General features: G+C 30.7%; 1 protein-coding gene across 1 annotated transcript; it reads right to left on the reverse strand.

Annotated features, from left to right (window-relative positions):
• Positions 1-4,821: 4,821 nt before the first annotated feature.
• On the reverse strand, positions 4,822-8,744 carry LOC105764977 (uncharacterized). The gene is made up of 5 exons (XM_012583828.2): positions 7,837-8,744; positions 6,693-6,729; positions 6,151-6,387; positions 5,876-5,923; positions 4,822-5,508 (listed from the first exon to the last, which is right to left on the reverse strand). Exons 1-5 carry the CDS (start codon positions 8,154-8,156, stop codon positions 5,026-5,028), a joined length of 1,125 nt encoding a protein of 374 aa, XP_012439282.1. The 5' UTR covers positions 8,157-8,744; the 3' UTR covers positions 4,822-5,025.
• Between the last annotated feature and the right edge of the window lie 15,372 nt (positions 8,745-24,116).

Raw genomic sequence — 24,116 nt, forward strand, 5'->3', positions numbered from 1 at the left:
ATGGTACATTTTAAAATTATAAACTCACATATTATAAGCACTCAAGTATGGAGGGCTTCTTTCCTGATCAACAATGTCAAAGTTTCGTTGAGAATTAAATTTTATTATTTTTAAGAATTTATAAATATAATTATAATATAATCATAAATACATGAACATTAAATTTTATTTTTAAAAGAAATAACTTTTCTATTAAATAAGTGTAATAGTGCTAAAATTGAAGACTTAGAATTAGTTGTATTATCATTTGTATTTTCTATAATCTATAATTATAATAAGCGAAATAATGCTAGTCACAATTTCCTCAACATTATAATACGATCATAAACACATATATGGTTGACTTTTATTATTTTTAAATCACTTTAACTTTTATTATTAAATGAGTGTAATATTGCTAGTCGCGGTTTCCTCAACATATTTTTCATAGTTCGATTTTATTTTAATTTCACTCCACATTATTATGGTTTTGTTTACAGTTTTGTGATTTTATTTTGTCCACAATTTGTGGTTTTTATTTTGTTCACTCTATTTTATTTGAAAGCGGATGTGATTTTATTTTTAGTTTTTAAGTTTTCATCATGTTTTGTCATACATGTGAGATTTGTCAATATAAATGTGTCGCTAGAAGGATAGGCCATTTGTGACTTGACCTTTTGTGCTTCAGTAATGTGGTAGGTCTTTTGGGGCTTTTGGCATTTTTCTTTGTTGATCGATATTCATTATCAGATTGATTTGATGATGGCAAGGCTAGGTTACAAATTTAGCGATTTCATCAAGTTAATGCATATCTAGTTTGTTTCTATTGTCACTTTGTCCTTCTTTTTTTTTTTTTAGACTATTCTACATACGTGACATTTGTATATTAGTTTATTGTAATACCCCGAAAATTTTTACAGTAAGGGAAGATAATATCTCTGATATAGCAAAATAAGGAAATAAAGTGCTAAAAAGGATAATTTTGAGTTCTCGCAACATTGGGAAGTATATTATGACATATTAATTCAAGAAAGGATTAAATCGCAAAAGTGAAAAAAGTTTTGTTACCCAAGTGTAAATACTTAAAAGTTGAGGGGTTAAAGTGTAAATATGAAAAATTTGAAAGACCAATAGTGTAAATATTTTAAGGGTGGAATAATCTAGAAACTAAGGAAAATGGATGGTTTGGGACCAAATTGAATAGATGAAGAATTATGAGGGACTAAATTATAATTTTACCAAATTAAGTGATGACTCAAGGGTGAAATTTTAAAAGATCTAAAGGGCAAAATGGTCAATTAGAAGAAAGAGAAATATGTTGGAGATATTTTAGAATGAATAAATAAATAAATATTAGTTTATTAATATTTTAATTGAATTTTAAATGACATTTTATTATTTTATTATTATTGTTATTATTAATATTATTGTTATTATATTATGGAATAAATTAAAATATGACAAATGGATGGTAATGATAAAACACATGTGTAATAATATGTAAATGTACAAATGTAATATTTATATTGTTTATTAAATAGATATTTATTATTATTAACTATATATATATAAGATATAAAGTTTAAAAAAAAAAAAAGGGGAGAAGAAAGTTACAGAGAAGAAACAACGAAAATAAGGGAAAGAAAAGAACAAGGGGGAAATTGGAGATTTGAAGCTTGGAGCTTATTTTGGTAAGTCAATCAAGTCCTTTCCTTTTAATTTTGATATTTTAGAAGCTTTAGAATAAGGTTTTGATGAAACTAAGTTGACATATTGAAAGTTTATGTGTTCTCAAGTATAGTTTATGTTGAACAAAAACATGAATTAGGAACTTAATTGAATGAATTTCAAGCTAGAATTGATAAAAGGATTAAATTGAAAAGTAAGCTATAAATTTTATGTTGTAGGGACTAAATTGAGTAAAATTGAAATTAAGAAAATTTTCTGAAAATTTAATAGTTAAATTTGAGTTTGGGTGGAATTTGAATAGAAAAGAAGTATGAATTGAGTTAGGAAGTAAGTGAAATTATGAAAGAGTAAATTTAGCAACAAAACAGTTTTGGACAGCAACAGTTATGTGACTTTGAAAAATTACCAAAAATTTTGGAAATTGAATTAGAGGCTGAATAATATATGAAATTAAAGCTGAATGAATCTATTTTCACATAAAAGAAACAGAGTAAGCAAAAGAGTTATATATTTTGATATATTTGAATTTTAGTAAGATAGGGTCAGAATGATTTCGGAATCTCCTGTTCTGACTTTGGAAAATCATTAAAATTTTACAAAAATAATTATGAGTTATAGTTTATATGTTTGAAATTCTGAAAGAGTATATTTTCAAGATAAACAAATTAGAATTTCATCCGAACTATGTACAATGAGATAATTAATTTTAGTGAAGAGAGGTCAAAACTGCTAAACAGTGAAATAGGGAGATTTTAAGGAATAAACTGTACTTATTGGCTAAGCCAAAAATTCTGAAAATTTTATGGTAAGAATATATATGAGTCTAGTTTCTGGGAAAATTAACGGATCTTAATTTTAAGCTCTGTAGCTCGAGATATAAATAATTTAATGACTCTGACTCGAATAGACAGCTTTGAATTTACATATAAGTAAACAGTGAAAATATAGTTAATGTTGTTTAAACGTGTTATATACATTAAGGATGTGGAATGGAGAGGAGGAGGAGGAAAATTGGAAATATATATATATGAATGAATTGTGTATAATTGGTCATATGCTCGATTATAATCGACAAATGTTGAAATAGAATTGATGTTTATATTTGTGCATTATTGGTCATGGTTTAAGCTTATGTGAGGAAATAAAGTTTCATAGCATATATGTGTGTGGAGTGTTTGGTATATGATTTGGCATGAAGAAATGTCATGAATGGTTATGGATTAACTCATGTTGGTAAGTTGATACATAGTTACAGTATTTCTGCAAAATAGCCTGGTAAGTTCGTATGAATTATATTCTGTACAATTTTGATTAAAGTGAATGTTATTTAGTGATGAATAATATATATGTATATGTGTTAGTATTGAACTGAATTTAGTAAAATGAAACGAATGATATATGCCTATGAAGAAACGATAAGAGAATGATATATATCGGGTCTCGTAGGCCCTATTTATTATTATTATAATATTTTGAGGATATATTATGAAGAATTATAAAAGCATGCTAATAATTTGAAAGTTTTAATTTATAATAAAATTTTATAACTCGGTTAAATACGTTTACAAGTGTATGTGTTCTGGTAATGCATCGTACCCTATTCCGGTGTCGAATACGGGGAAGGGGTGTTACATTTATATTGACTGATTTATCGTTTTTATTAAATGTCATGTGTTTGTATAATTATTGTTCGTGGTTCCAACTAAAAATAATATTTTCTTTAAGTAAAGTGTTAATAGAATTCTCCGTGAACGAAGTTAACAATTAGATCCAAGTTAATTTTAGTAATTGAACTTGATAATTATTTTTACCTGTCATTAAATTTTAAAACTGTGATATATTATCATAGTTTTACATTTTTAAATTCGAAATTAATTGTTAAATTTAAGTAATAATTTCAATGGTCAAACCCTTGCAAGAATTCAAGATTTCTAAACATCAAATTTGTAGATGATTGGAGCTGGTGTAAAATGTAAGCTTGGGGAGCCTTTTCTTTGGGCTTATTTCGGGGAAAGAGGACTCCTTCAAACGAATCCCACAATTCAATTTTGTGTGTTTGACCAATTGTATCATTTTGTGTAAATTGTGTTGATTTGTAATTTTGAATTTGTAACAAAAATGGTTTACAGGATTCACCAACTCCACATCCATACCTAAATTCGTATGGAAAAACGAAAACACCACCCAAAAATATACTAACTTTATTTTCTCTTTGAAGTCTGAAATATTTTCTTGGAGTGGAATTAAGTTGTATATTCTTATGAGAGTTAAAATCTAATTTCACAAATTTAATACCTTATATCTTTATAATTTTAAAAGATTAAATCAAAATTTTTATCATCTTGAGGAGTGTCAATGTGTAATTTTACTTTTTACTCAATTAAAATTTTATTAAAATTAAAGGACCAAAGTAAAATTTTTCATTTTGAGACCGAACCGCTGCCAGCCCCCGACTTTGTCCCTGTTTGACATAGTTTAGAACGCAAAAAATGACAACCTTTTCAAGTCAGGGAAAAAAACTAAATTATTAATTTTAAGAGGGATCAAAAATGAAATTGCAACATTTAAACAAAAAAGCTAAAACGAAATAATTGTAGGGAGGGACTAAAAGTACAAGCTTTTTTTTTTTCATTTAACCTAAAACTTGCCCTGAAATGAAACAAAGAAGAAAGATTAACAGGCCTTGCATTGAGGAAGAAATGGTTCATGTCTTCCAATTCCCAATTCCAAAATCACGAAAGTTTCTTTCTTGGTTCATATTATTTATGTACCAAGTCTCCTGATTTCGAGTTGCTTTGTAGTGTAAATCATATATTATATGTTGAAAATCTTTACCTTTAACAATTCAAAACAGAGCCAAGTTGTTGGACAACTCAAGCTTATCTTATTACTATGACCAAGTAGACTCCCCTAATCTAAACCAATGTTTCGTTTCCCATGAAAATGTCAATATTCTACCCACTCCATTTCTTTTAATCCTAGATTGATGATATATTATAATCTCTCTCTAGAACATTGCATTGTTCATGCCTACTGTCTTTCTGACTTTCACCTTTACTTTTTTAAATATGGGCCATGAGGCTCATGACCAGACATTTCGATACAACAATCCAGTCTGCTGATAAATTTATATGGAATATATCAAAGCAACAGTAGAAAAAGAGATTATATTATTTGAACCACCAAACTAAAATCACAACTTCAAGAATCCCCAATATGATGAAAATATTCAATCAAATTTTTTCCCCTAAAAATGATCAGAAAAGGTAGTTCCTCTTTGTTTTGTGTACTACTGCCAATGATTAGAGGGGGGATGTTAGCAAGTTGAGCAAATCTATACAGAGCACAATATCACCATTAGCCCTCTTGTTTACCATTTATCCCTTTATGTATACCCACACAACATCTCCATTCTGAGCATTTGAAGCAGAAGCAGCAGCAGCAGCAACTCAGCCGGCATTCCGGCTTCCAGCAACAGTTGCAGGGCTTCCAACAACAAAGGCTTTTCGGCCACCAGAAACATTTACCGCACCTTGGTTTTGGACATTTGAGGCATTTAGGTTGGCATATTTTAATCTTACAGCACCTATCAACCTGAGCTGAAGAGTTGGTATTTGACCTTGTTGGTAGACCGAGACTTTCACGAATCCTTTTAAGCCGAATCGCTGTTGTCGTGTTCTCCATTTCATAAATGAACTTGCAAAGATGGAGTATGTAATCAGGGTATAGCTCCAAGTTGCAGTGACCACCTCCTTTGATCCACAGAGGCTCGTACGGTTCCCTTGCCATTTTCCACAGTCCATTTCCATGCAGCCAATTGACAACATCATCTTCCGTGCCCTGATTAATATTCGATCCAACCAACTTAAACTTTCACACTAACAGAAAACTTTTAATGAAAATAAATGACACTTAAGAACTCTTATAAAAGGGCACAAGGCAGATGCAACTCAGACCATATAACTGAATCAGCGCAGGAGCTAACTTAAAACAGAAATTTATCAAAGCAAGTTACAATTCAAGCAACAGAACAAAACAAGTGCTTATAGATTGACTGTAATTAGGAAACTACTATATCTCAGAATTCCCTAAACACTTGTAGAGAATTTTATGTTGAGCTTGTAATTTCAAATGAGCATAGTGTGGGGGGGATCGTTGAAAAGTGAAATGAGATCTATAATGTTCAGACGATTTTAAAGGTACTTACGTGTATTACAAGCACGGGGCACTTCACCTTCTGAATCTTTTTGATGTTCTGCATTTATGAAGATCATAATTAGCTCAAGCATAGAGCAGATATAGATAGCACAAAAAATATCAATGCAGCTCGAATTTAGTTCACATGAAAGTAACATTCCCACTAGTGTCAACCAAAAAGCTGACATTCTTATATCATAAAATAGTACACCAATTATCAGACTGCTAATTATAATAATAATGTTAGATATCTTCCTCGCAATGCAGACATGCATATATCATTACCTGATAAATGTCAAAGCAGAAATTAAACTTAACATGGCAGAGTACACGAAGGCCAGAAAGAATGCCGCTATGCAAAACGACACCTCTTAGCCTCGGAAGTTTAGCTGCCAAATGTAACGTTGGCCCACTTCCAACCGACTGTCCATATAAAATCAAATCTTCCTGACTTATTCCATACTCAGTCTGAAGACACTGATACACTGCCTCTATATCAGCATAAGTGTTGGATTCACTTGGCTGGAAACCATAAAACAGAAACATTAGCAAAGACACCACATACCTCCGAATAAGATAGCTTACTGAAGCCAAAATACTTAGAATCCAGGTCCATTTCAACAGCAAAGGAACAAGGAGTCTATTGTTTCTAAAGTATCAATAAACAGAAAATGCAAATCAACTGTAGTTTGATGTTCCTAGAGTTCTTAGGTCCAGAATGCTTAGGTTTATTTTCAAGTAATCAAATAGTGGATGAAAATCCCTAGATTGCATGAGCAAATCAGCTATAATTGGAGCAATGAAGCATTATATAGATGATGACCTACCTTCCCAGTAGATGCTCCATAGCCAGAATAGTCATACCTGCATTATAGCATTCACATGGAAGATAACAGAAATCAAACAATTAATAACATAGTAGGACATGGTAAATAGCAGATTAAAACAACAGCTCAATTCCATGTCATTGCACCAAAATAAAGCCAGGTCTGATCAATGTGTGTCTGTGTGTGTGTCTTTGTCCACCATATTCAACACCATCAAATGCAAGATGCAGAAAGGGAGACTGATATGAGCCATGTTTTCTTAGGCATAGATTATCTTTTGCACATTTACTGAATCCTTAAACCCGTTGAAGGTTGGAAATAGGCACCTGAATAAGCTGTATTTTGTTTGTTTTGTTTACTTATTGAAGGTGGATTCTAATCATTGTCAATGCTGTTACATATTGTAGCAAAATTTTGCTTTAATTTAACTTATCCAAAAAAAAAAAAATTCTTAAATGGATGTAATATCAACAAAATGAGTAGGATTAGAAACAGATAAAGTAACATTTCCTCAAGATCTGATTTGTATATACATTGAAGCTAAAGTTATAAAGAATTGTAGATCTGTCCAAAGAAAAAATGAACAGCTCATAAGGCACAGAAGTATAAGAGTGAAAATCAATTACTTTACGTAGGGAAAACTAAAAAGTGACTACAAGTCATCAATGAATTAACCCCGTTTTACTTTTTCAACTTTAAAAAAAATAAAGTTTAGTGACTACAAAGTGGGGGGTGGTTAATTAGCAAGAACTACTACTAATTACAGATCTAAGCAAAATGAGACCATTCAGAACCAAAACATAAAAACAAAAGAACCCATGAGAAGATAATATTTACATGCTGGAAAAGTAAAGCCAAAAGATTTTTTTTTTTTTAAAGGTGAAATTTGTGAAAGCATCAAGTTAGACAAAAAGACTAGAAAAATCCATCAAAAAGGAAACACACATACACACAGAGTAAAGCTAAAAAGAGGCATGAAAAACATAATATTTACAAAAGGTAAACAACAATGACAAAAACCACCAACATAGACAAGCAAAATATAAATGAGTTATAAGTGCAGGTGACCATGATTTTCAGCCAGAAAATAAATGAAAATGTAAAAGAGCAACTTTTATAAGGAAAGAAAATAAAATTTACTGACCCCATAAGATTGACTCTGAGGTTGACCTTGAGCTGGACAAAGAGGTCATAGAGTTGGCCAAGGTCAGCAGCATTGCCATGAGAATATAGCACAGTAAGGCGTGCATATGGGTTTTTCAAATAAAAAGCAACAATCTTGTTCCCACGTTTGGTGTCAATCAAAAGCACATCCAAAGAAGGATCATCGGCAACAGGAGCAGGCATCGAAGAAGATGAAACCACCGTGAGTTTCCCATTGTCACCCTTCTTAACCTGATACGTTGGTGGAGATGGTGGAAAGAAAGCAAACTTTGCAGCCAACTGAGATAACATACACCCCATTCACCCCCCAAGAAGATGAGCTAAGACAACTCCAACTCATTGAAAAAGGAACAAGCTTGAGTGCATGACAGAAAAGGGGAGGAAAAAAAGTGGGGTCTTTCAGTACTACTGTTTAGGTAAGGAAACACTGAAGGAAAAACACTGGTAACAGTAAGGTGGATTTTAATGGGGTGTCTTTATTTGTGGTGCCGAAGCTGAAGCAGTGGTGGGGAGAACGCAAGGTAAAAAAGATGAGATTTTGAGGATAAAGCTTCTGTCCTGCCTAGCTAGATTTGTGTAAAATCATTCAGCTTCTCTCTGTTTTAGCTTCTAACGGGATTAGATTCTGCAAGATGCGTTAGATTAGAGAGATTCAAATGGAGAGGAAGAGAGGGATTTTGCAGGCTAGCTGTTTTTAAGTATATGAGTTGGCAACTGAAGTGAGAGACTACTAGAGAGTATGGAGAGCTTAGATTAGCAACTTGTTAGTTGATGGGTTCGTAGAGAGAGAAATTGGTTTGGTTTTGCTTAACTTAAAAGATGAAAAATGATATATATTTTTTCCAACCCAAAGAAAAAGAAAGGGAAGTGAAAAACTTGAAAAAGAAACAGAGTCTGAAACTGATATGTGTAAGTGACTTCATTGCGTGGCAGTTGAACAGTACAGGGGAGCGAAGGGGTCAATACTCAAATCTCTATCTTTGCGACCATTTCAGCTACATGACAAATTCCTGTGATTGTCTTCTTTTTTCTTTTTCTTTTTTATGATTTTTCATTTTTTGCATACTCAGTTTTCTGCGAGTATCAAAACTTAGATACTCGCCACCCCTTACTTATCCATGTACATAATTTACTTACTTGCATGTTGATTTCTTCCCCTCAAACCTGCTTAATATGTAGTTTCTCAAGCATTTAATTGGCATTAAAAGATACTTCAATTTGTATCTCTTCACACATTTTCGTATTTCCACATTAATACAATTACGTGGTATTCACAACTAACACAATTATGGTATATAATAGACATATGGTTGTCTCTTGATTTATATAAGCTATATTTTTATTAATTTTATATGTTTTAGTTTTTTGTAAAATATCATGTCCTTTTATATTATTCTTTTAAGGGTAAACATTTGATAGTTGTTTTTTTATTCCATAAGCACCTTGCTTCTTTTTAAAAATATTATACATCTATAAAACACTTGTCAACCTAAAAGATTACCAAATAATTTTATTATTTTAAAATAAAAATTTAAAAACAAAACCATTTATTCAAATTAGTTTTTAGTAATTTTATCTGTTTTATTTTTTATAAAATATGAATTTTATATTATTATTTTGAAAAATATATAAAATATAAAACTAAAACAAATCATATATAAAATATACACAATTAAAAATAAATTTATAAAATATATATAAATATATAATTACTAAAAAAAACCACACAACTATTTGTGGAAACTTTTTGTTGTTATATATTTTAATTTCAAATAATAACATGAGATTTTATTAAATATAAAATACTAAAACACATATGGAATAACCTGAAAAGTTGGTTGTTCTCCCGTTTCATTTTGTATATGAAAAAAGATTATTAATTTATATAATTTTTTTTATTTTTTATGTCTAATAAGTATCATAATGAAAGACGATCGTGTGTTGTTGTGTGGTGTTTTTCCAAACGCACTTTAACTTTTACATTTGGGCTCAAAAACATAATGAAAAACTTCAAAATTTAATTTCACATTAAATGAAATCTTAAACAAATGTATTAGTCCAGATAAAATATTACTTGTTTTTAGTCCATGACTGTTGCAAATTTACATCATGTTCAAAACAACAAAAGCCATTTTCCTTAGGTGTAGACAAAAGACTGTGTGTGGTACCAATTTTGCTAAGGAAATATTAAAATAACTTGCTATTTGCTTCGTTATTCATATTTTTAACTTTATGTACGAATCTATTTAAAAATAAATAAATTAGTAAAAGCGACAAGTAAGATCAAATTAACAGAAATCGATAATAATCTTATTCTTTCAACTAAAACAAATAAATAGAGAATGAGGTTTTAAGAAAAACTTTAAAATTAAAATTAAGATTTGAAAAAATTAAGCACTTATCACCTTAATCTAGGTTAATTAATTTGATCAAAACATCCCATTTTTTATTGACAATTCCAATGTTTTCCTTTTCAAATCAATTTTAGTAAATTCACTTAATGGTTTTTTTTTAATTACAATAACAAGGTAAAGTTCGAATAATCAATGCAATTAGTGTGATTCGAACTCAAGCCATACTTAGAGTCGTGAACACCATTGACCATCAGGCCATCAGATAGGGTTCACTTAATAATTTGTTATTAACCATAGATTTTGGATCTAAATAATGTGTCTCACTTCATGTAGTTTTACTTACACGATAAAATAAATCTAACAAAAAATGGGAATAATTCAACATTGAAATAAACATTTGATGAATTCAATTTAAAATTTTATCCAGCTTAATTAAACCTATAATGTTATATGCATAATTTTATTGAAATTAATATTTGGGTAAATCCACCTTGCCATGTTTATTGTTTAATTTTTAGTATTAAATATGTACCATGGCATATGTGTGAATGTATATTAATGTACGTACGTGTGCTACGGGCTGCGCAAGAGAGCCCGCAATCAAGGCAAACTTGGATGATCCATCTTATTTGCAAGGGGTCACATGGCCCAACAGGATTGGTCATTGCTTGGAAAGATTGAAGTCTCATCTACATAGCATGACAAATATGGGAAGTAATCTTTAGAGGATTTGCAATCTTGGAAGATTTGTAATCTTAGAAAATTTGATTCTGTAAATTTTAGGAGATTTGATTCGTAGATTACTTTTAATCTCGACCATTAATGTACTTTAATTTGTACTGTTGGATCTGGGGGAACTCAACTATAAAAAGAGACCTCCCCGCTCATTTGTACTCACTTCATTGTAATAGAATTCTTTGAAAGCATTCACTGAAAGACTTGGTGTGCTTTTGCTTTTTTGTAGCATTTTTGTTCTTTCAAACTCTTTTGTCTTTGAGTTACTTATGTTTTATAATTCGATGCCTTAGAGAAATTCTATGAGAATTCTCACTTTATGATAGTTAGGTTGACTTAAGTGTATTTGAATAATAAAAAATCACCTAAAGCCAGACGGATTGCGAGACAAAAATTCTACTCTCGTGACACATGAATTTAGATAAAAATACTTTTAGTTGTTGTCATTTAATATTAATTTGAATTGATATGTTTTGCTTGTTGTCAAATACTATTGTATCTTACAAATTGGAAATTTGAACTAAAAAAAGAGAGTTCCATACGTTGTGTGTTTGAAACTTTTACTTTCCGCCAATAATTGTAAAATTGTGTTTTGCTTGTTTCCAATTTACTTATAATTTTGTATCCATACTTCCCTCTTGTTTATTTTAATTAATAAATTGTATGTCTATATTTGTGATAATAGCATAGACAGTGTTGATAGCTTCAATCCATCGAGGCAATCATCATCAAAACAATGTTATCGATCTACTCAATCTAAACCCAATCCTATTTGGGCATATGTTGTGGAAGGGAGGGGTAATGGTGGAAGAAAGGCATATACATGTACATTTTGTTCTAAATTTGGCAAATGATGAAATATGTGTAGAATGAATAAATATGCACCTTATTAGCAAAAGGGGGTGATGTTGGGTCATGCAAGAAAGTGCCTTCAAATGTTCGATTTTTAATGCAATAAAACTTAGCTAAATTTGTAAATCATAAAATAAAATGAAATGATGAGAGAAGCAACAAATCCATTTGGGTGTAGTGTGCATAAATTTAAAGGTAACATGTTGGAATAGCAAGATTATAGAAATATTAATGAATTGCTCATCAGGCAAAACGAAAAATTAAAGAGTTCTATTGCTTCTTATTGTAGGCATGAAAGCTTGGGTTCAATCCCAAGCAACCCCATCCCCTACCCTCAATTAAAAAAATAAAAATATTGCTTCTTATTTTTCTGGTGAGACAAATGTTAGATCACAACCGACTATTAAAGTTGCATCACAAAGCAAAGAAAGGTGGCACTAAATCAACTTGGTTATTGCTCGATTTTGCTATAATTTTTGTATCCTAATGAATGATGCAAATTCATTTTATTTTTAACTTGACACCATATCATCTATGAGATTGAGATACAAATGTCCGACATATCATGCCTTGCAAAACAATCTACTAGAGGACTCAAAAAAGAAATTACAATTGCTTGTAGATTCTTAGAGAAGCATTTGGGAGGAATCTAAATACAACAAAATGGGACATGGTTGGAAAGATATTAGATAGCTATCACTAATCAATTTCCTCTTTTATTTTTTTAAAGAAATATGCTTCATAACATTCGTTAATGCATTTGAACATTATTTCAAATGTTGAAACTCTTTGCAAAGATTGTGAATTATTGGTTCAAGTAATGTGGTGCAACTAAATACAAACAATGCTACATAGTTTAAAGTTGTTGGGAGATGTCTTAACAAGAAGTATCTTAAGGTGCAATATATTATTTGAATTTGATTTTAAAGGATATTGTTAAAACACCTCATGTGGAGAGTTTAGCTCAACATGCTTCTATTACATTTTTGTATATAATCAATTATGGACTTTTGAAGTTGGTTAAAAAGAAGAAGAGAAGGGTGAATAAAGTTTTTTATCTCGATGAACAATGTTTTCCTACTACTTTTATTGCTTTGAAGAGTTTGCATAATCATAAGTATGATTTGTAAATCATGGTCATTTCTAAGGAGCTTTATTGCTCGGAATGTGTCCAAATCAGTGAAAGCAAAACATGTTTATAAGATTGTTTTGGATAATAAGTTTTGGAATGGTTACTTGGTGATCATGAAAATTGTTTCTCCATTTGTATGACCAGTGATGATAAATGATTCAAATGAAAAACCTGTTTTGGGATATGTTTATAATGGAATGCTGTAATACCCCGAAAATTTACTACAGTAAGAAAATAGGTATTCTTGATATAGTAAAATAATGAAATAAAGTGAAAAAAAAGGGAAATTTTGAGTTATGGCAACATTGGGAAGTATATTATGACATATTAATTCAAGAAAGGATTAAATCGCAAATGTGAGAAAAGTTTTGTTGACCAAGAGTAAATACTCATAAATTGAGGGGTAAAGTGTAAATATGAAAAAGTTGAAGGACCGATAGTGCAAATATTTTAAGGGTGGAATAATCTAGAAACTAAGGAAAATAGATGAATTAGGACCAAATTGAAAATGTGAAGAATTTTGAGGGACTAAATTGTAATTTTACCAAATTAAGTGATGACTCAAGGATGAAATTTTAAAAGATTATGAAGGGCAAAATAGTCAATTAGAGAGAGAATTCTAGAAGGTAATGATAATGTTGGTTATATTTTTAATTAATTAATTAGATAAATGTTATTTAATTAATATTTTATTAAGATTTTAGTATTATTTTATTATTAAATGATTAATATAAAATGAAGGAAAGATGCAGAGAATTCATCATCTTTCCATGCATTTCACGTTAGAAGAGAAGAGAAGAAAGAAAGTTTTGCTTTATTTACAATTTGGTCTTTTTACCAAAAATTCACTATTTTCACTTAGAAATCAAAAGAATTTCCATAGCTTCCAAGAGAGAAAAATAATAAGGAGACTATGAGGAGCTAGAATATCAAGTTAGGTTCAAGAAATATAAGCTGGAGGAGAGAGAAAATCAAGTTAAAGATTGAAATCAATAGCACAAGGTAAGAACATCAAGATTTCAATATATTTTTGAGTTTGATATTATTGAAAAGTATGAAATTGATGTTAATGTAGGGTTTTATTATATAAGGTTCTATGTTCTTGATATGTTAGTGAAGGAAATAAGAGGAAATGATGGAAAATATCGAAGAGAAAGGAAAGGAAGGTGTTATAAATTTAGTTATCAACATTTACACTAAAATAGTTTTAAGACAGCAGCAGTAACCTGAATTTGAAAATTCACCAAAAATCATAGAAATTGAATTAGAGGATGAAAAAATATGGAATTAAATATTATTGAATTTAGTTTCTCATAGAAGAAACGTGTAAGTAATAAAATTGTAAATCATGAGATATAATAAATTTTGTGAGACAAGGTCAGAATGAATTCAGGTTCCTTGTTCGACTTTGGAAAATCATTAAAATTGTATAAAAATAATTGTGGGTTATAATTTATATGTTTAAAATATTTAATAAGTATATTTTCAATAGAAACAAACAGGAACATTATCCGAATCCTTTACGAGGAGATAATTATTTTTTAGTGAAGAAGGGTCGAAACTGTCAGACAGCAGAATATGGATGACTTTAAAGAATAAACTGTATTTATTGGCTAAACCATAAATTCTTAAAATTTTATGGTAAGAAGATATATGAGTCTAGTTTCATAGGAATTTAGCGGATCTTAATTCAAAGTTTCGTAGCTCAAGATATAAATAATTTAGTAACTATGACTCAAGTGGACAGCTTTGAATAAATTTATAAGTAAATATGAAATTATAGATAATGTTATTTATAAGCATGTTATATAAATTAAGGATGTGGAATGGAGAGGAGGAGGAGGAAAATAAATATATAAATATTCTGTTAGCATGGATTTGCATTAAAAGGGTTAATTTGCATGATTTGGGCTCAAGGACTAAATTGAATAAAAAGTAAAACTTTAGGGTAATTTTGTAAAAATGTCAAAAATGATCAAATTGCATGAAATGAGTTTTTTATTATTTAAATTAATAAATTGAATGAAATATTAATTTAGATCAAGATTGGGTGAAAATTTAAGGAAAATAGTAAATTACCAAAATGTCCCTAAATTATGGTATTTACGCAATTTAGCACAGTAAGTTCCTATAAACTATATTCGTACAATTTTGATTAAAGTGAATGTTATTTGGTGATGAATAATTTATATGTATATGTGTTAGTATTGAACTGAATTTATTAAATTGAATTGAATAAGAAGTATGTGTTTAGTAAAATAAAAATTTATGATTGGGTATTGAAATTGAAACTGATACTGAACTAAATTATGAAATACTGAATATTGTTATGTGTACTGCATTGAACTGTGAAATTACTGAAGTAATGAATTACTGCAATACTGTGAAACTGATCGAAATAAGGAATTAAATACCCTATTAACTAGTCGGGCTAGTCGGATATAGTTGGCATGCCATAGGATATAGAAGAGTATGAGTTTTTGCTTGAAACTTCGATCGTGCATTTATATTCGACTCATCGTTATTCATTATCCGATTCGGCACTTTATGTGTCGAATCATCATTACTCTTCTCATTCCGATTTGGCACTTTGTGTGTCGAATATTGTTACTGTTACTGTTACCAATTCGGCACTTTGTGTGTCGAATACTATTACCGTTACTGTTACAGATTCAGCACTTTGTGTGTTGAATCTTTATTCTTGTTATTATTATTGCATCATTCTTCGATTCTTGTTTAGGTACTATGTACCGTTTTAGGCACAATGTGCCGTATTGGTGTGTTTGGTTGGATTCGTGTATCCGCCAAAGCCCGAATCTGTTAATAGGGGTAATTAAATGAAAAGTTAAATCAAACAAAATGAAACAATTGAGCCATTGAAAAGAAACGTGATTGTAGAATATAATTTGAAAATGTGAATTGAATATGAAAATGTGAATAGAAAGCATGAACTAATTGTTCATGAGATAAATAAAAGCTCAATGTAATAGTATATGCTGTTAACAAATGAAAACCAAATTGAATTATAAATATTGACAAATGAATTATTATTGGAAATATATTATCGAATTTAATACTCAATTTGGATTGAACGCGGGATTGAGTACAATCGTTCTGTGGCAGAGGATGAATTGACGGATAAGTCCATAACTGGGTTATGGCACTATGAACGTAAGACCATGGTCGGACCATGGCAGTGTTTACTATTTATATGTGCAAGACCATAGTTGGACTATGGCACCAAAGAACGATGTACTCATATCCGTAAGTCGTTCTTCGATTCAGAAAGAAACGGTAAAAGAATTATATGATTAAATTGAAAGATTTATAGATTATTATTGGTATTGATCTAAAATAAATGTAACCATTGATATTTAAATGATATAACGGGTAAAGTTCTGAAGTGAGATAATATAAGTTTGAAATGAACTATTACCGGTATGTACGCGAAATTCATGAAAATGATGGTACATGAAATATCGAAATAATGAAATGAATGATATATGCCTATGAAGAAACGACAAGAGAACAATATGTATCATGACATGTAAATGTATGCTTATCTTTAATATATTGATACAAGAAAATTATGCATGATGAGTTTATATGTAATGTTTGCAAGTACACTAACCAGTGTTGTTGCTTGATGCTTAGGCAAGTGCCAAGCTATTGGTTGAATGACATTATGATTATTTATATAATGCATTCAATTGGAAAGTATTTAAGTGAAAATATGTTAGCACTCACTAAAAGTGGTAAGGTTTAGATTATGCAATTTCTTATTAAATGACTTATCATGTGATCAATTCGAAAAAGACTTTGGTTAAATGCATTAGCCTGTGACTGTAGTTGAATGATATGTTAAGACTTGTGTGTTACACATATGGAATAAGCGTGGAAAGTAAAGAAATGCAAATGAAAATAAAGAAATTATGAAGAGTTAAAGTTATATAAAATCCTACTAAGCTTAGAATAATATGTTTAACTGATACTATGGATTTATTCACCATGTGAGTTGATGAATATAGCTTCATGAGTATTATGGTATTAATATTGGATTATTCTTGATATGTATAGATTTTATATTTTAAATGAACTAATATGATTAAAGACTACACGAGCTTACTAAGCATTCATTGCTTACGTATTTGTTTATTTTTATTTACCCTACAGATTATCGGAAGCTCGATTGGGTTGGAAGCTTGTCAGAGATATATCGCACTATCCATTGGTTCTATCGGTAATTTTGGATGATTTGATTTTGATTATATTGTCATGTATAAATTAATTTGGCCAACATTGGCTCATTAATGTTTTAATTTTGATTGGTTTTAAATATGAATGCTAGATGAAATGAAATGTCTGATAATTAATTTGAAAACTTTGGTAATGCTCTGTAACCCTGTTTTAGTGACGGATTCGGGTTAGGAGTGTTACAAATGCTTTAGGAAAGTAAGGCTATCAAAGAAACTTTTCAATTTAAAAGGTGATTGTACAAGCTTTACACTTTAATTTTGAAAGATAGATTAGAGCATAAATTGCATCAAGATCTCCATGCAGCTACACATTTTTTGAATCCAACATTCAAGTATGAGACCATGAACCATGGTCAAGACGTTGCTATTATGAAAGGATTTTTATCCATTATTGTGAACAAATATATTTCAAGTGGTAAAAAAAGGCTCATCCAACCATTCCCATCTAAACAATTGTCACCAAGATCTACCAAAGCCTTTCCTATCACGTCCCAACAAACATCATAAAGGACCTTACCACCAACTACCTACAACTTAGGTAATCTTATTATAGGTTAAATCATATCCTATCATGGGATTCTATAACTCTACAACCAACCCTACTTAATAGAACTATTGCTCTTAAGGATTCGAGGAAAACTCGAAACCAAAATCACCACCTACATAACCCCCCCATTTTCCTTCAAAATAGGTATTCAAGAGATTTCCACCATTAAAGACTTCATTTGTCCTCTAACTTTTTCCATGTGGTTATTGTCACCATCATGTGAACATCTCTAAGTCACCCAACTCAAAACCTTGTATTGATAATTGGTGTCAAATGTGGGAATAAGACAAAAAGCCATGTATATGCTAAGTTAAACTCATAACTTTCAACCTTTAGAATATTCAAATAATACCCAAAAATAGCACAACTTAAGTGCCTTCTCAAAATTAACCAACCAACATAAACCACTATACCAATGGTTTCAAATTGATCCCTCCTATGAGTTGTATTACTTATATCCTCATTGTCGTCAAATGTAGGTATATTTACACATGCAAACTCAAGTTGTGCACCAAAACCAACCATTCCCTCCAAAGCATTATGGCCAAAACTCATGTCGAAAAACTTACCCACACTAACCCATCAATAATATTGGGAATTACACATTCAAAAAAAGATTTTGAAGCCCAACTTAATAGCTAGATCTTTCCCCAACACAAGGAATATTGGCTTTCAACACCCACATCAACCAAAAAGAGCCAAAACGTGAAGAACTCACTAGCACCTCCCACGAACCAAAAAATGAAAAAGGCCTTTGCATTAAATTCAATAGTTACACCTTACGCAACGCCTCACTGGTCATCAACATACATCTTAAACGAGGTGGGGAATGAGGGAATCTTAAAGGCATTACCACCATCGATATGGTCCAGCCTTGGAAAAAGGCAATCTTTTCCAAAATGCCAATTCGTCAACGATGTCAAACAAAAGACGGAATATTGCCTTTACTTAAAAAAAGTCACTAAAAAAACCGTAGATAAGTACATCTCAAGCAAACCATTAAATAACCAGCTCAATGAGAGCAAGACAAGGTTGGAACCTAATGAATAAAGCTTGACACTAAGAAAGAGGACTCGTATTATAGTGGTAGGAGGAGGAAATCCAACAAGAAACATTGATAATCACACCTCCTCTTACAAAGGTAATTCAACCGGAGGGTGTCATAGACAAGTAAACGAGGATAAGTAAAAAGGTAGCCCTAAACCCTTCCTAAAATATTGTCTACAAGCTTATATCTAGCGAAGCAAAAACATCATTACAAACGGAATAAAATTTCAGAATATTAGTGCAAAAAGAAAGGAAGTTACCGAATGTCACTCACGTAATAGGAACACCATCACCACTAGCTTATATTTCCAAGGGTGAGAATAAAAAAAAAAAGATTTCTTTGCTAAAGAAAGGGTGAAAATTTTCTCATTTTCTTGAGAAAATCAATAACCTTGCCACCGACTACCCATAATATAGTCAACTGTGTCCTACAAAGGTTAGATCACATCCAAGCAAGGTATCCTATAGCTCTGGCATGAGTCCAACTTAATAGAACTATTGCTCACAAGAACACGAGAACAAGCTCGAACCCCCTCGTCACCCAAAATAGGGATTCAAGAGATTTCAATCACTATACACTTTTTTTGTCTCCTAACATTAAAAAGATTACTTATAATGTGAAAAGTTTAATAAAAACTATATGTAAATTAACTTCACTGAGTGTATAAGATATCCACTTTTGGTATTAATCAACATGAGGTGATTTATCAAGGATAATTTGCAAAATACAAATTGTATGACGTAAATGTATGACAGGGTCTTAGTTTAATGGGTACCAACATTATTACTAATGCAAGAAGATGTAGGCTTAAGCACGTTAAGGTACCTTTATTTTTTATTTAAAAATTGTGGAGGGAGGAAAGGAAATAAAAACGTTTAACCATGAAAATTTGTTTACAATAATAAGATGGGTTTTGGTTGTGGTAACAACGTCAATAGTAGCTGCCTTGACTTACAACACTAACAGCATTAAAGACGTTTTTCATTTTTTGGGGGTGTTAATGTATTTAGATTTCAGACATAATCATCATATTTTAAAAAAAAAGTAAAATTTGATTCCAATTAAGTCAAAAAATGCATGCACGAATCATTTATGAAAACTCGAGAAAGAGAAATGGAACACCCTTTTCTTTAATTGCCAAATATCATCATTGAGCACAATTAATTATTGGACCATCCTCTCATCTATCTTTAATGACAATGCAAACCCTTGTTCATTTCACACTTCCTTTTTCTAACAGCAACAAAAACAACCAGAATCGTTCATTTTGAATATTAATCTGACTTGCCTTGGTTTGTTTTAGTTAAGTCAGAAAATTGCCATAAAAATCATCACATGGAGCTTGGTAAATACACTCACTCACGTGTGCATCTATATGTGGACACCATTTCCCACGTTCCTACAAGTATAAATCCTTTTTTCCTTTGCCTTTAACCAACCTTAATATATTCATATTCATTGCTGCTTCAGCATAAGAAAGTGAAATGAAACTTGTTTGTTAGTCTTCTTCTTTTATTTTTCCTCTTTCAAATCTATTCAGAGTATCAAAGCTGCCTTTGACAACAGATTTAGATCTGATGACAAATTAAGTTTTTCTAAATTTGTATGTTGGTTAACTTGCTCTCATGTGAAGTGTCATATGATTGACGGAAAATAAACATGTTAAAATTTTTAACTTTTAAAATTCAAGGACTAAATCTCGAGTTATATAAAAATACAAGGACTAATAGTATATTTTAACAAAATATCAGATATTAGGGAGTGATTTTTCTTATAAAAAGTAGTGGTGGGATTATCTAATAATTGAATTCATGATGTGAATTTGTTTTAAAAGAGTGATTCAAAATAATGTTTGAAATTGAAATATATTTGGGCATGTGGGTGCTCTCATAAACAAATATTTATGATAGTTTAATTAATAGTAGAGAAATCCTACTACAAATATTTTCCACTAGGAAAAACAAAACCTCCCTCAATTTATGATACATTAAATTTATGTCTCAATGCTTTATTTCCACCAAAACAAAGGTGGTTATTCAATATCTCCCTTATTTACTGTAATATTAATTTTTTTGTAAAATTGGATCATTTTGAAAAGTTACTGTTTTTAAATTATGTTTCATAAATTTGGTCCGAACATATAATTTGATAGCACTCTCTAATTTTAGTATTTATTATATTAGTATAAAGAAAACAACAAGGTAGCGTTTAGTACGATGTGAAGTAGTCATTTTCCTGAAAATTTAATCAGTTGCAAAGTGATTTCAACGTTTAATATGTCAAACTTTATTTAGAATCTAACTTTCTTTTGAGAGTTACCTTCCAATGAACATGGCAATCTGATTCACTATATGAAAGGTAGGAAAATTACTTTCTCATGTAAATCAGAAAGTTCAAGAAATATTAAAACAAAATTAAGCATATTTTATATTGGTTTAAAGTATTTGTTTATTAATAAACTTAAAGAAAAAAAGTTATTGTCTTCTTCCTTTATCCTACTACTAGATTTTCTCTATTGTTTCAACGGATTCTTCTCAAGTATTATATATACATAATTTTTAATTTAATCCAAAACGAGTTTTATATATACATGATTACATTTAGAAAATATATGTAGGACCAAATAAAATTTATTCTTAAAAACTTAATTCAAATATTTGTTAAGAGTAAAGTTTACATGAATATTATCTATTAAGAAAACACTTAATGAATGATATATAGCCAGATAAAAATCATAACATAAAAGAGAAAATTGAAAGAGTCTTAGGTTATCCACAAAAGAAGTATGCCAATCTTATCTCATGATTCTATATTCCTATTCCTTCTCGAGAAAAACGAAAGAGATCCATCAATGTCCCAAATCCAATATCATCCAAATCTTTTGGTTGGTCCAATAGATTTATTTGTATTAATCTCTTTTTTATTTAAAGGAAAATACTGAATTGCCCAAATAATAGCTCAAAGACTTATGAAAGGAAATTTTAAAATATTTATCATACCCTAATATAAAATCTTAAATTTCTCAAATCTTTAATTTTGTAATTAACCCAATGCCATTTAAACAAGTTTTTTAGGGAAATCTGTGTGCTTTTGTGTTTAATAATTAATTGGTTGAAGGCCACCGTGTGATGATGTGTGGTTTGAAATTCCCTCCACCTCAAAGCACCCGTTGTTTCCCAGAGGAGGAGCAGATTGGGGTGGCGCGTGGGTCTCACACCCCACTTGTCAGGGGACATTACGAGTATCCTTGGGGACCTTCATTTCTCATTTGACTTGAGGAAAGTGGAGTCGAAAGGGAATGCAATCAACTTATCCGATGGTGATGCCTCACCCACTTCAACATTGTTCTCAATCTTACGGCTCTCTACATCCCACTTCTCTACCAGTCTTTCTCCACCACGTGTTTTCATCGGGTCGACTCTGTCTTGCAATCATATTTTGCAGACAATTTTTGCCACCTTTTTAGTAATCTTTTTTTTCCCTTATTACAAATCAATAATAAAAATCGATTTTGACAAAATCATTTTTAGTTTTACAAAATCAAGTCATATCAATTCGAAGGAAAAAAAAAGTAATTTCAAACAGGGACTTCCAAGTAAAAGTTATCAAATTGGCAAAGAAAGTTCAAAATTTCAAATAGGACACAGTCCTTAAAAGATACACGGACTAATCACATGGCCGTGTGACCCGATTGTGTAATAAACACAAGTTGTGGCACGACCGTGTGAATGCAAAAAACAAATATTTTTAAAATCACACGGTTCTCAAAATTCAGATGGCCCGAAAACACAATTATGTGCCCTGTTTTTCACAATAATCTTTATTTAACTTTAGAATATTGTCTCAAATACAATGATGTTAAAAAGATTACCTAGCTCATCTCCAATCTCGATGATTAATTAAAAATATTCAACAAGATATATTTTTACTTTGAACAAAAAAAATAAAATGTATTAGTCTGATATTTCTATACTTGGTGGGATTATGGTGTGGGATATAGGGATGTTAAATGCGAGTAGGAACACAAATCACATTAAAAGTGAGGGTTGTAATAGCCATGTATCTCTAAAACGTTAAAGTCTACATAGATTAGAAAGTGGGCATATCAATGCCAACCAAATATGTTAACAAGTGCATAAAATTTTCGCCAAATTCATTTCAAAGATTCCTACTTGATGTGGCAGAGATTCTTGACGTTGATGTTACTGCATATCTACCCATCTGAAATTGGTTTTGAGTAACCCAATTTTTCCTTTTTTTTTTCTTTCAAATAATTTGAGTAGAAATGAAATTCAAGATTAAAAAAAAAAAGGTCAAAATCAATTTCTCTTTCCTTAAATCAAAAGTTTTATATCCTTGTAGATAATCTCAAACTTACTATAAATTTGCAAAAGAAGAGTGTTTTGCTCGGTAGGATGAAAAGAAAATTGAAAGCGTAGGGAACGGTCGTATAAATAACAAAATAGAAAAGATATAAAAGTTTGAATACAAATTTTAAATTGAAAACTCCTTTAAAAGACGATAAAAACTATGAGTAAAGGAAGCTTTAACTTTTCACTAAATGAGTAAATAAATGAGAGTCCAATATGAAAAAGAAAAAAAACCTAAATGTACTAAACATGCAAACTCAAATCCCAAAAAACAAAGCCGTAACTCTCATAAAGTTCCCTCAAAAGGGGTACAAAATTCTCTTTATAGTCACCACGAAAACTCTCTCCCAAATTCATCTGCGACTGCATCTGGTCACCTCCAAAAAAAAAGCAATGTAGTACTACATCTTTGATTGTCTTACCGAAACAAGGATACGAGACCCCTTTAAATAGGCTAAGTTTAAAGGGATAAAACGACTAAAATATCTCTAAAGTAATCATAGTTCGATTAGGAGATGAAGTCCTACTTGACTATCAAAATGCGGCTGTATTACTTGAGGAATGCGTCATGTCGTCGTGACGTCCCATGCATGCTTGTCACGATATCACCCTCTCTGTCAATCGAAAAACTCGTCACAACGTTCTGACATCCCTCGCCGTGACGTCGCCCCTCATCACGATATCGATGTCCTCCACATCGTGACGTCATGCATATTTCACATCTGTCTTTATTAAGTGCCTGTAGACTATCCGGTAAATTCGAGTCACACTCCACAGAAAGGATGGACCAATAGAAAGATGAAAATATAATTTTTCTTTCCATTAGTGTACTTAATAGGATAGATGGAAAAATTAAAAGAAAAAATCGTATTCTTTCCATTCATTACTTGATAGAGTTAAATAGTGGAGGAAAGAAAATGAAACTAATGAAAAATACATTTTTTTATTCCACCCCTTATTTTCTCT

This window comes from Gossypium raimondii, chromosome 12 (genome assembly GCF_025698545.1).
Source record: "Gossypium raimondii isolate GPD5lz chromosome 12, ASM2569854v1, whole genome shotgun sequence".
Classification (NCBI taxonomy): Eukaryota; Viridiplantae; Streptophyta; class Magnoliopsida; order Malvales; family Malvaceae; genus Gossypium; species Gossypium raimondii.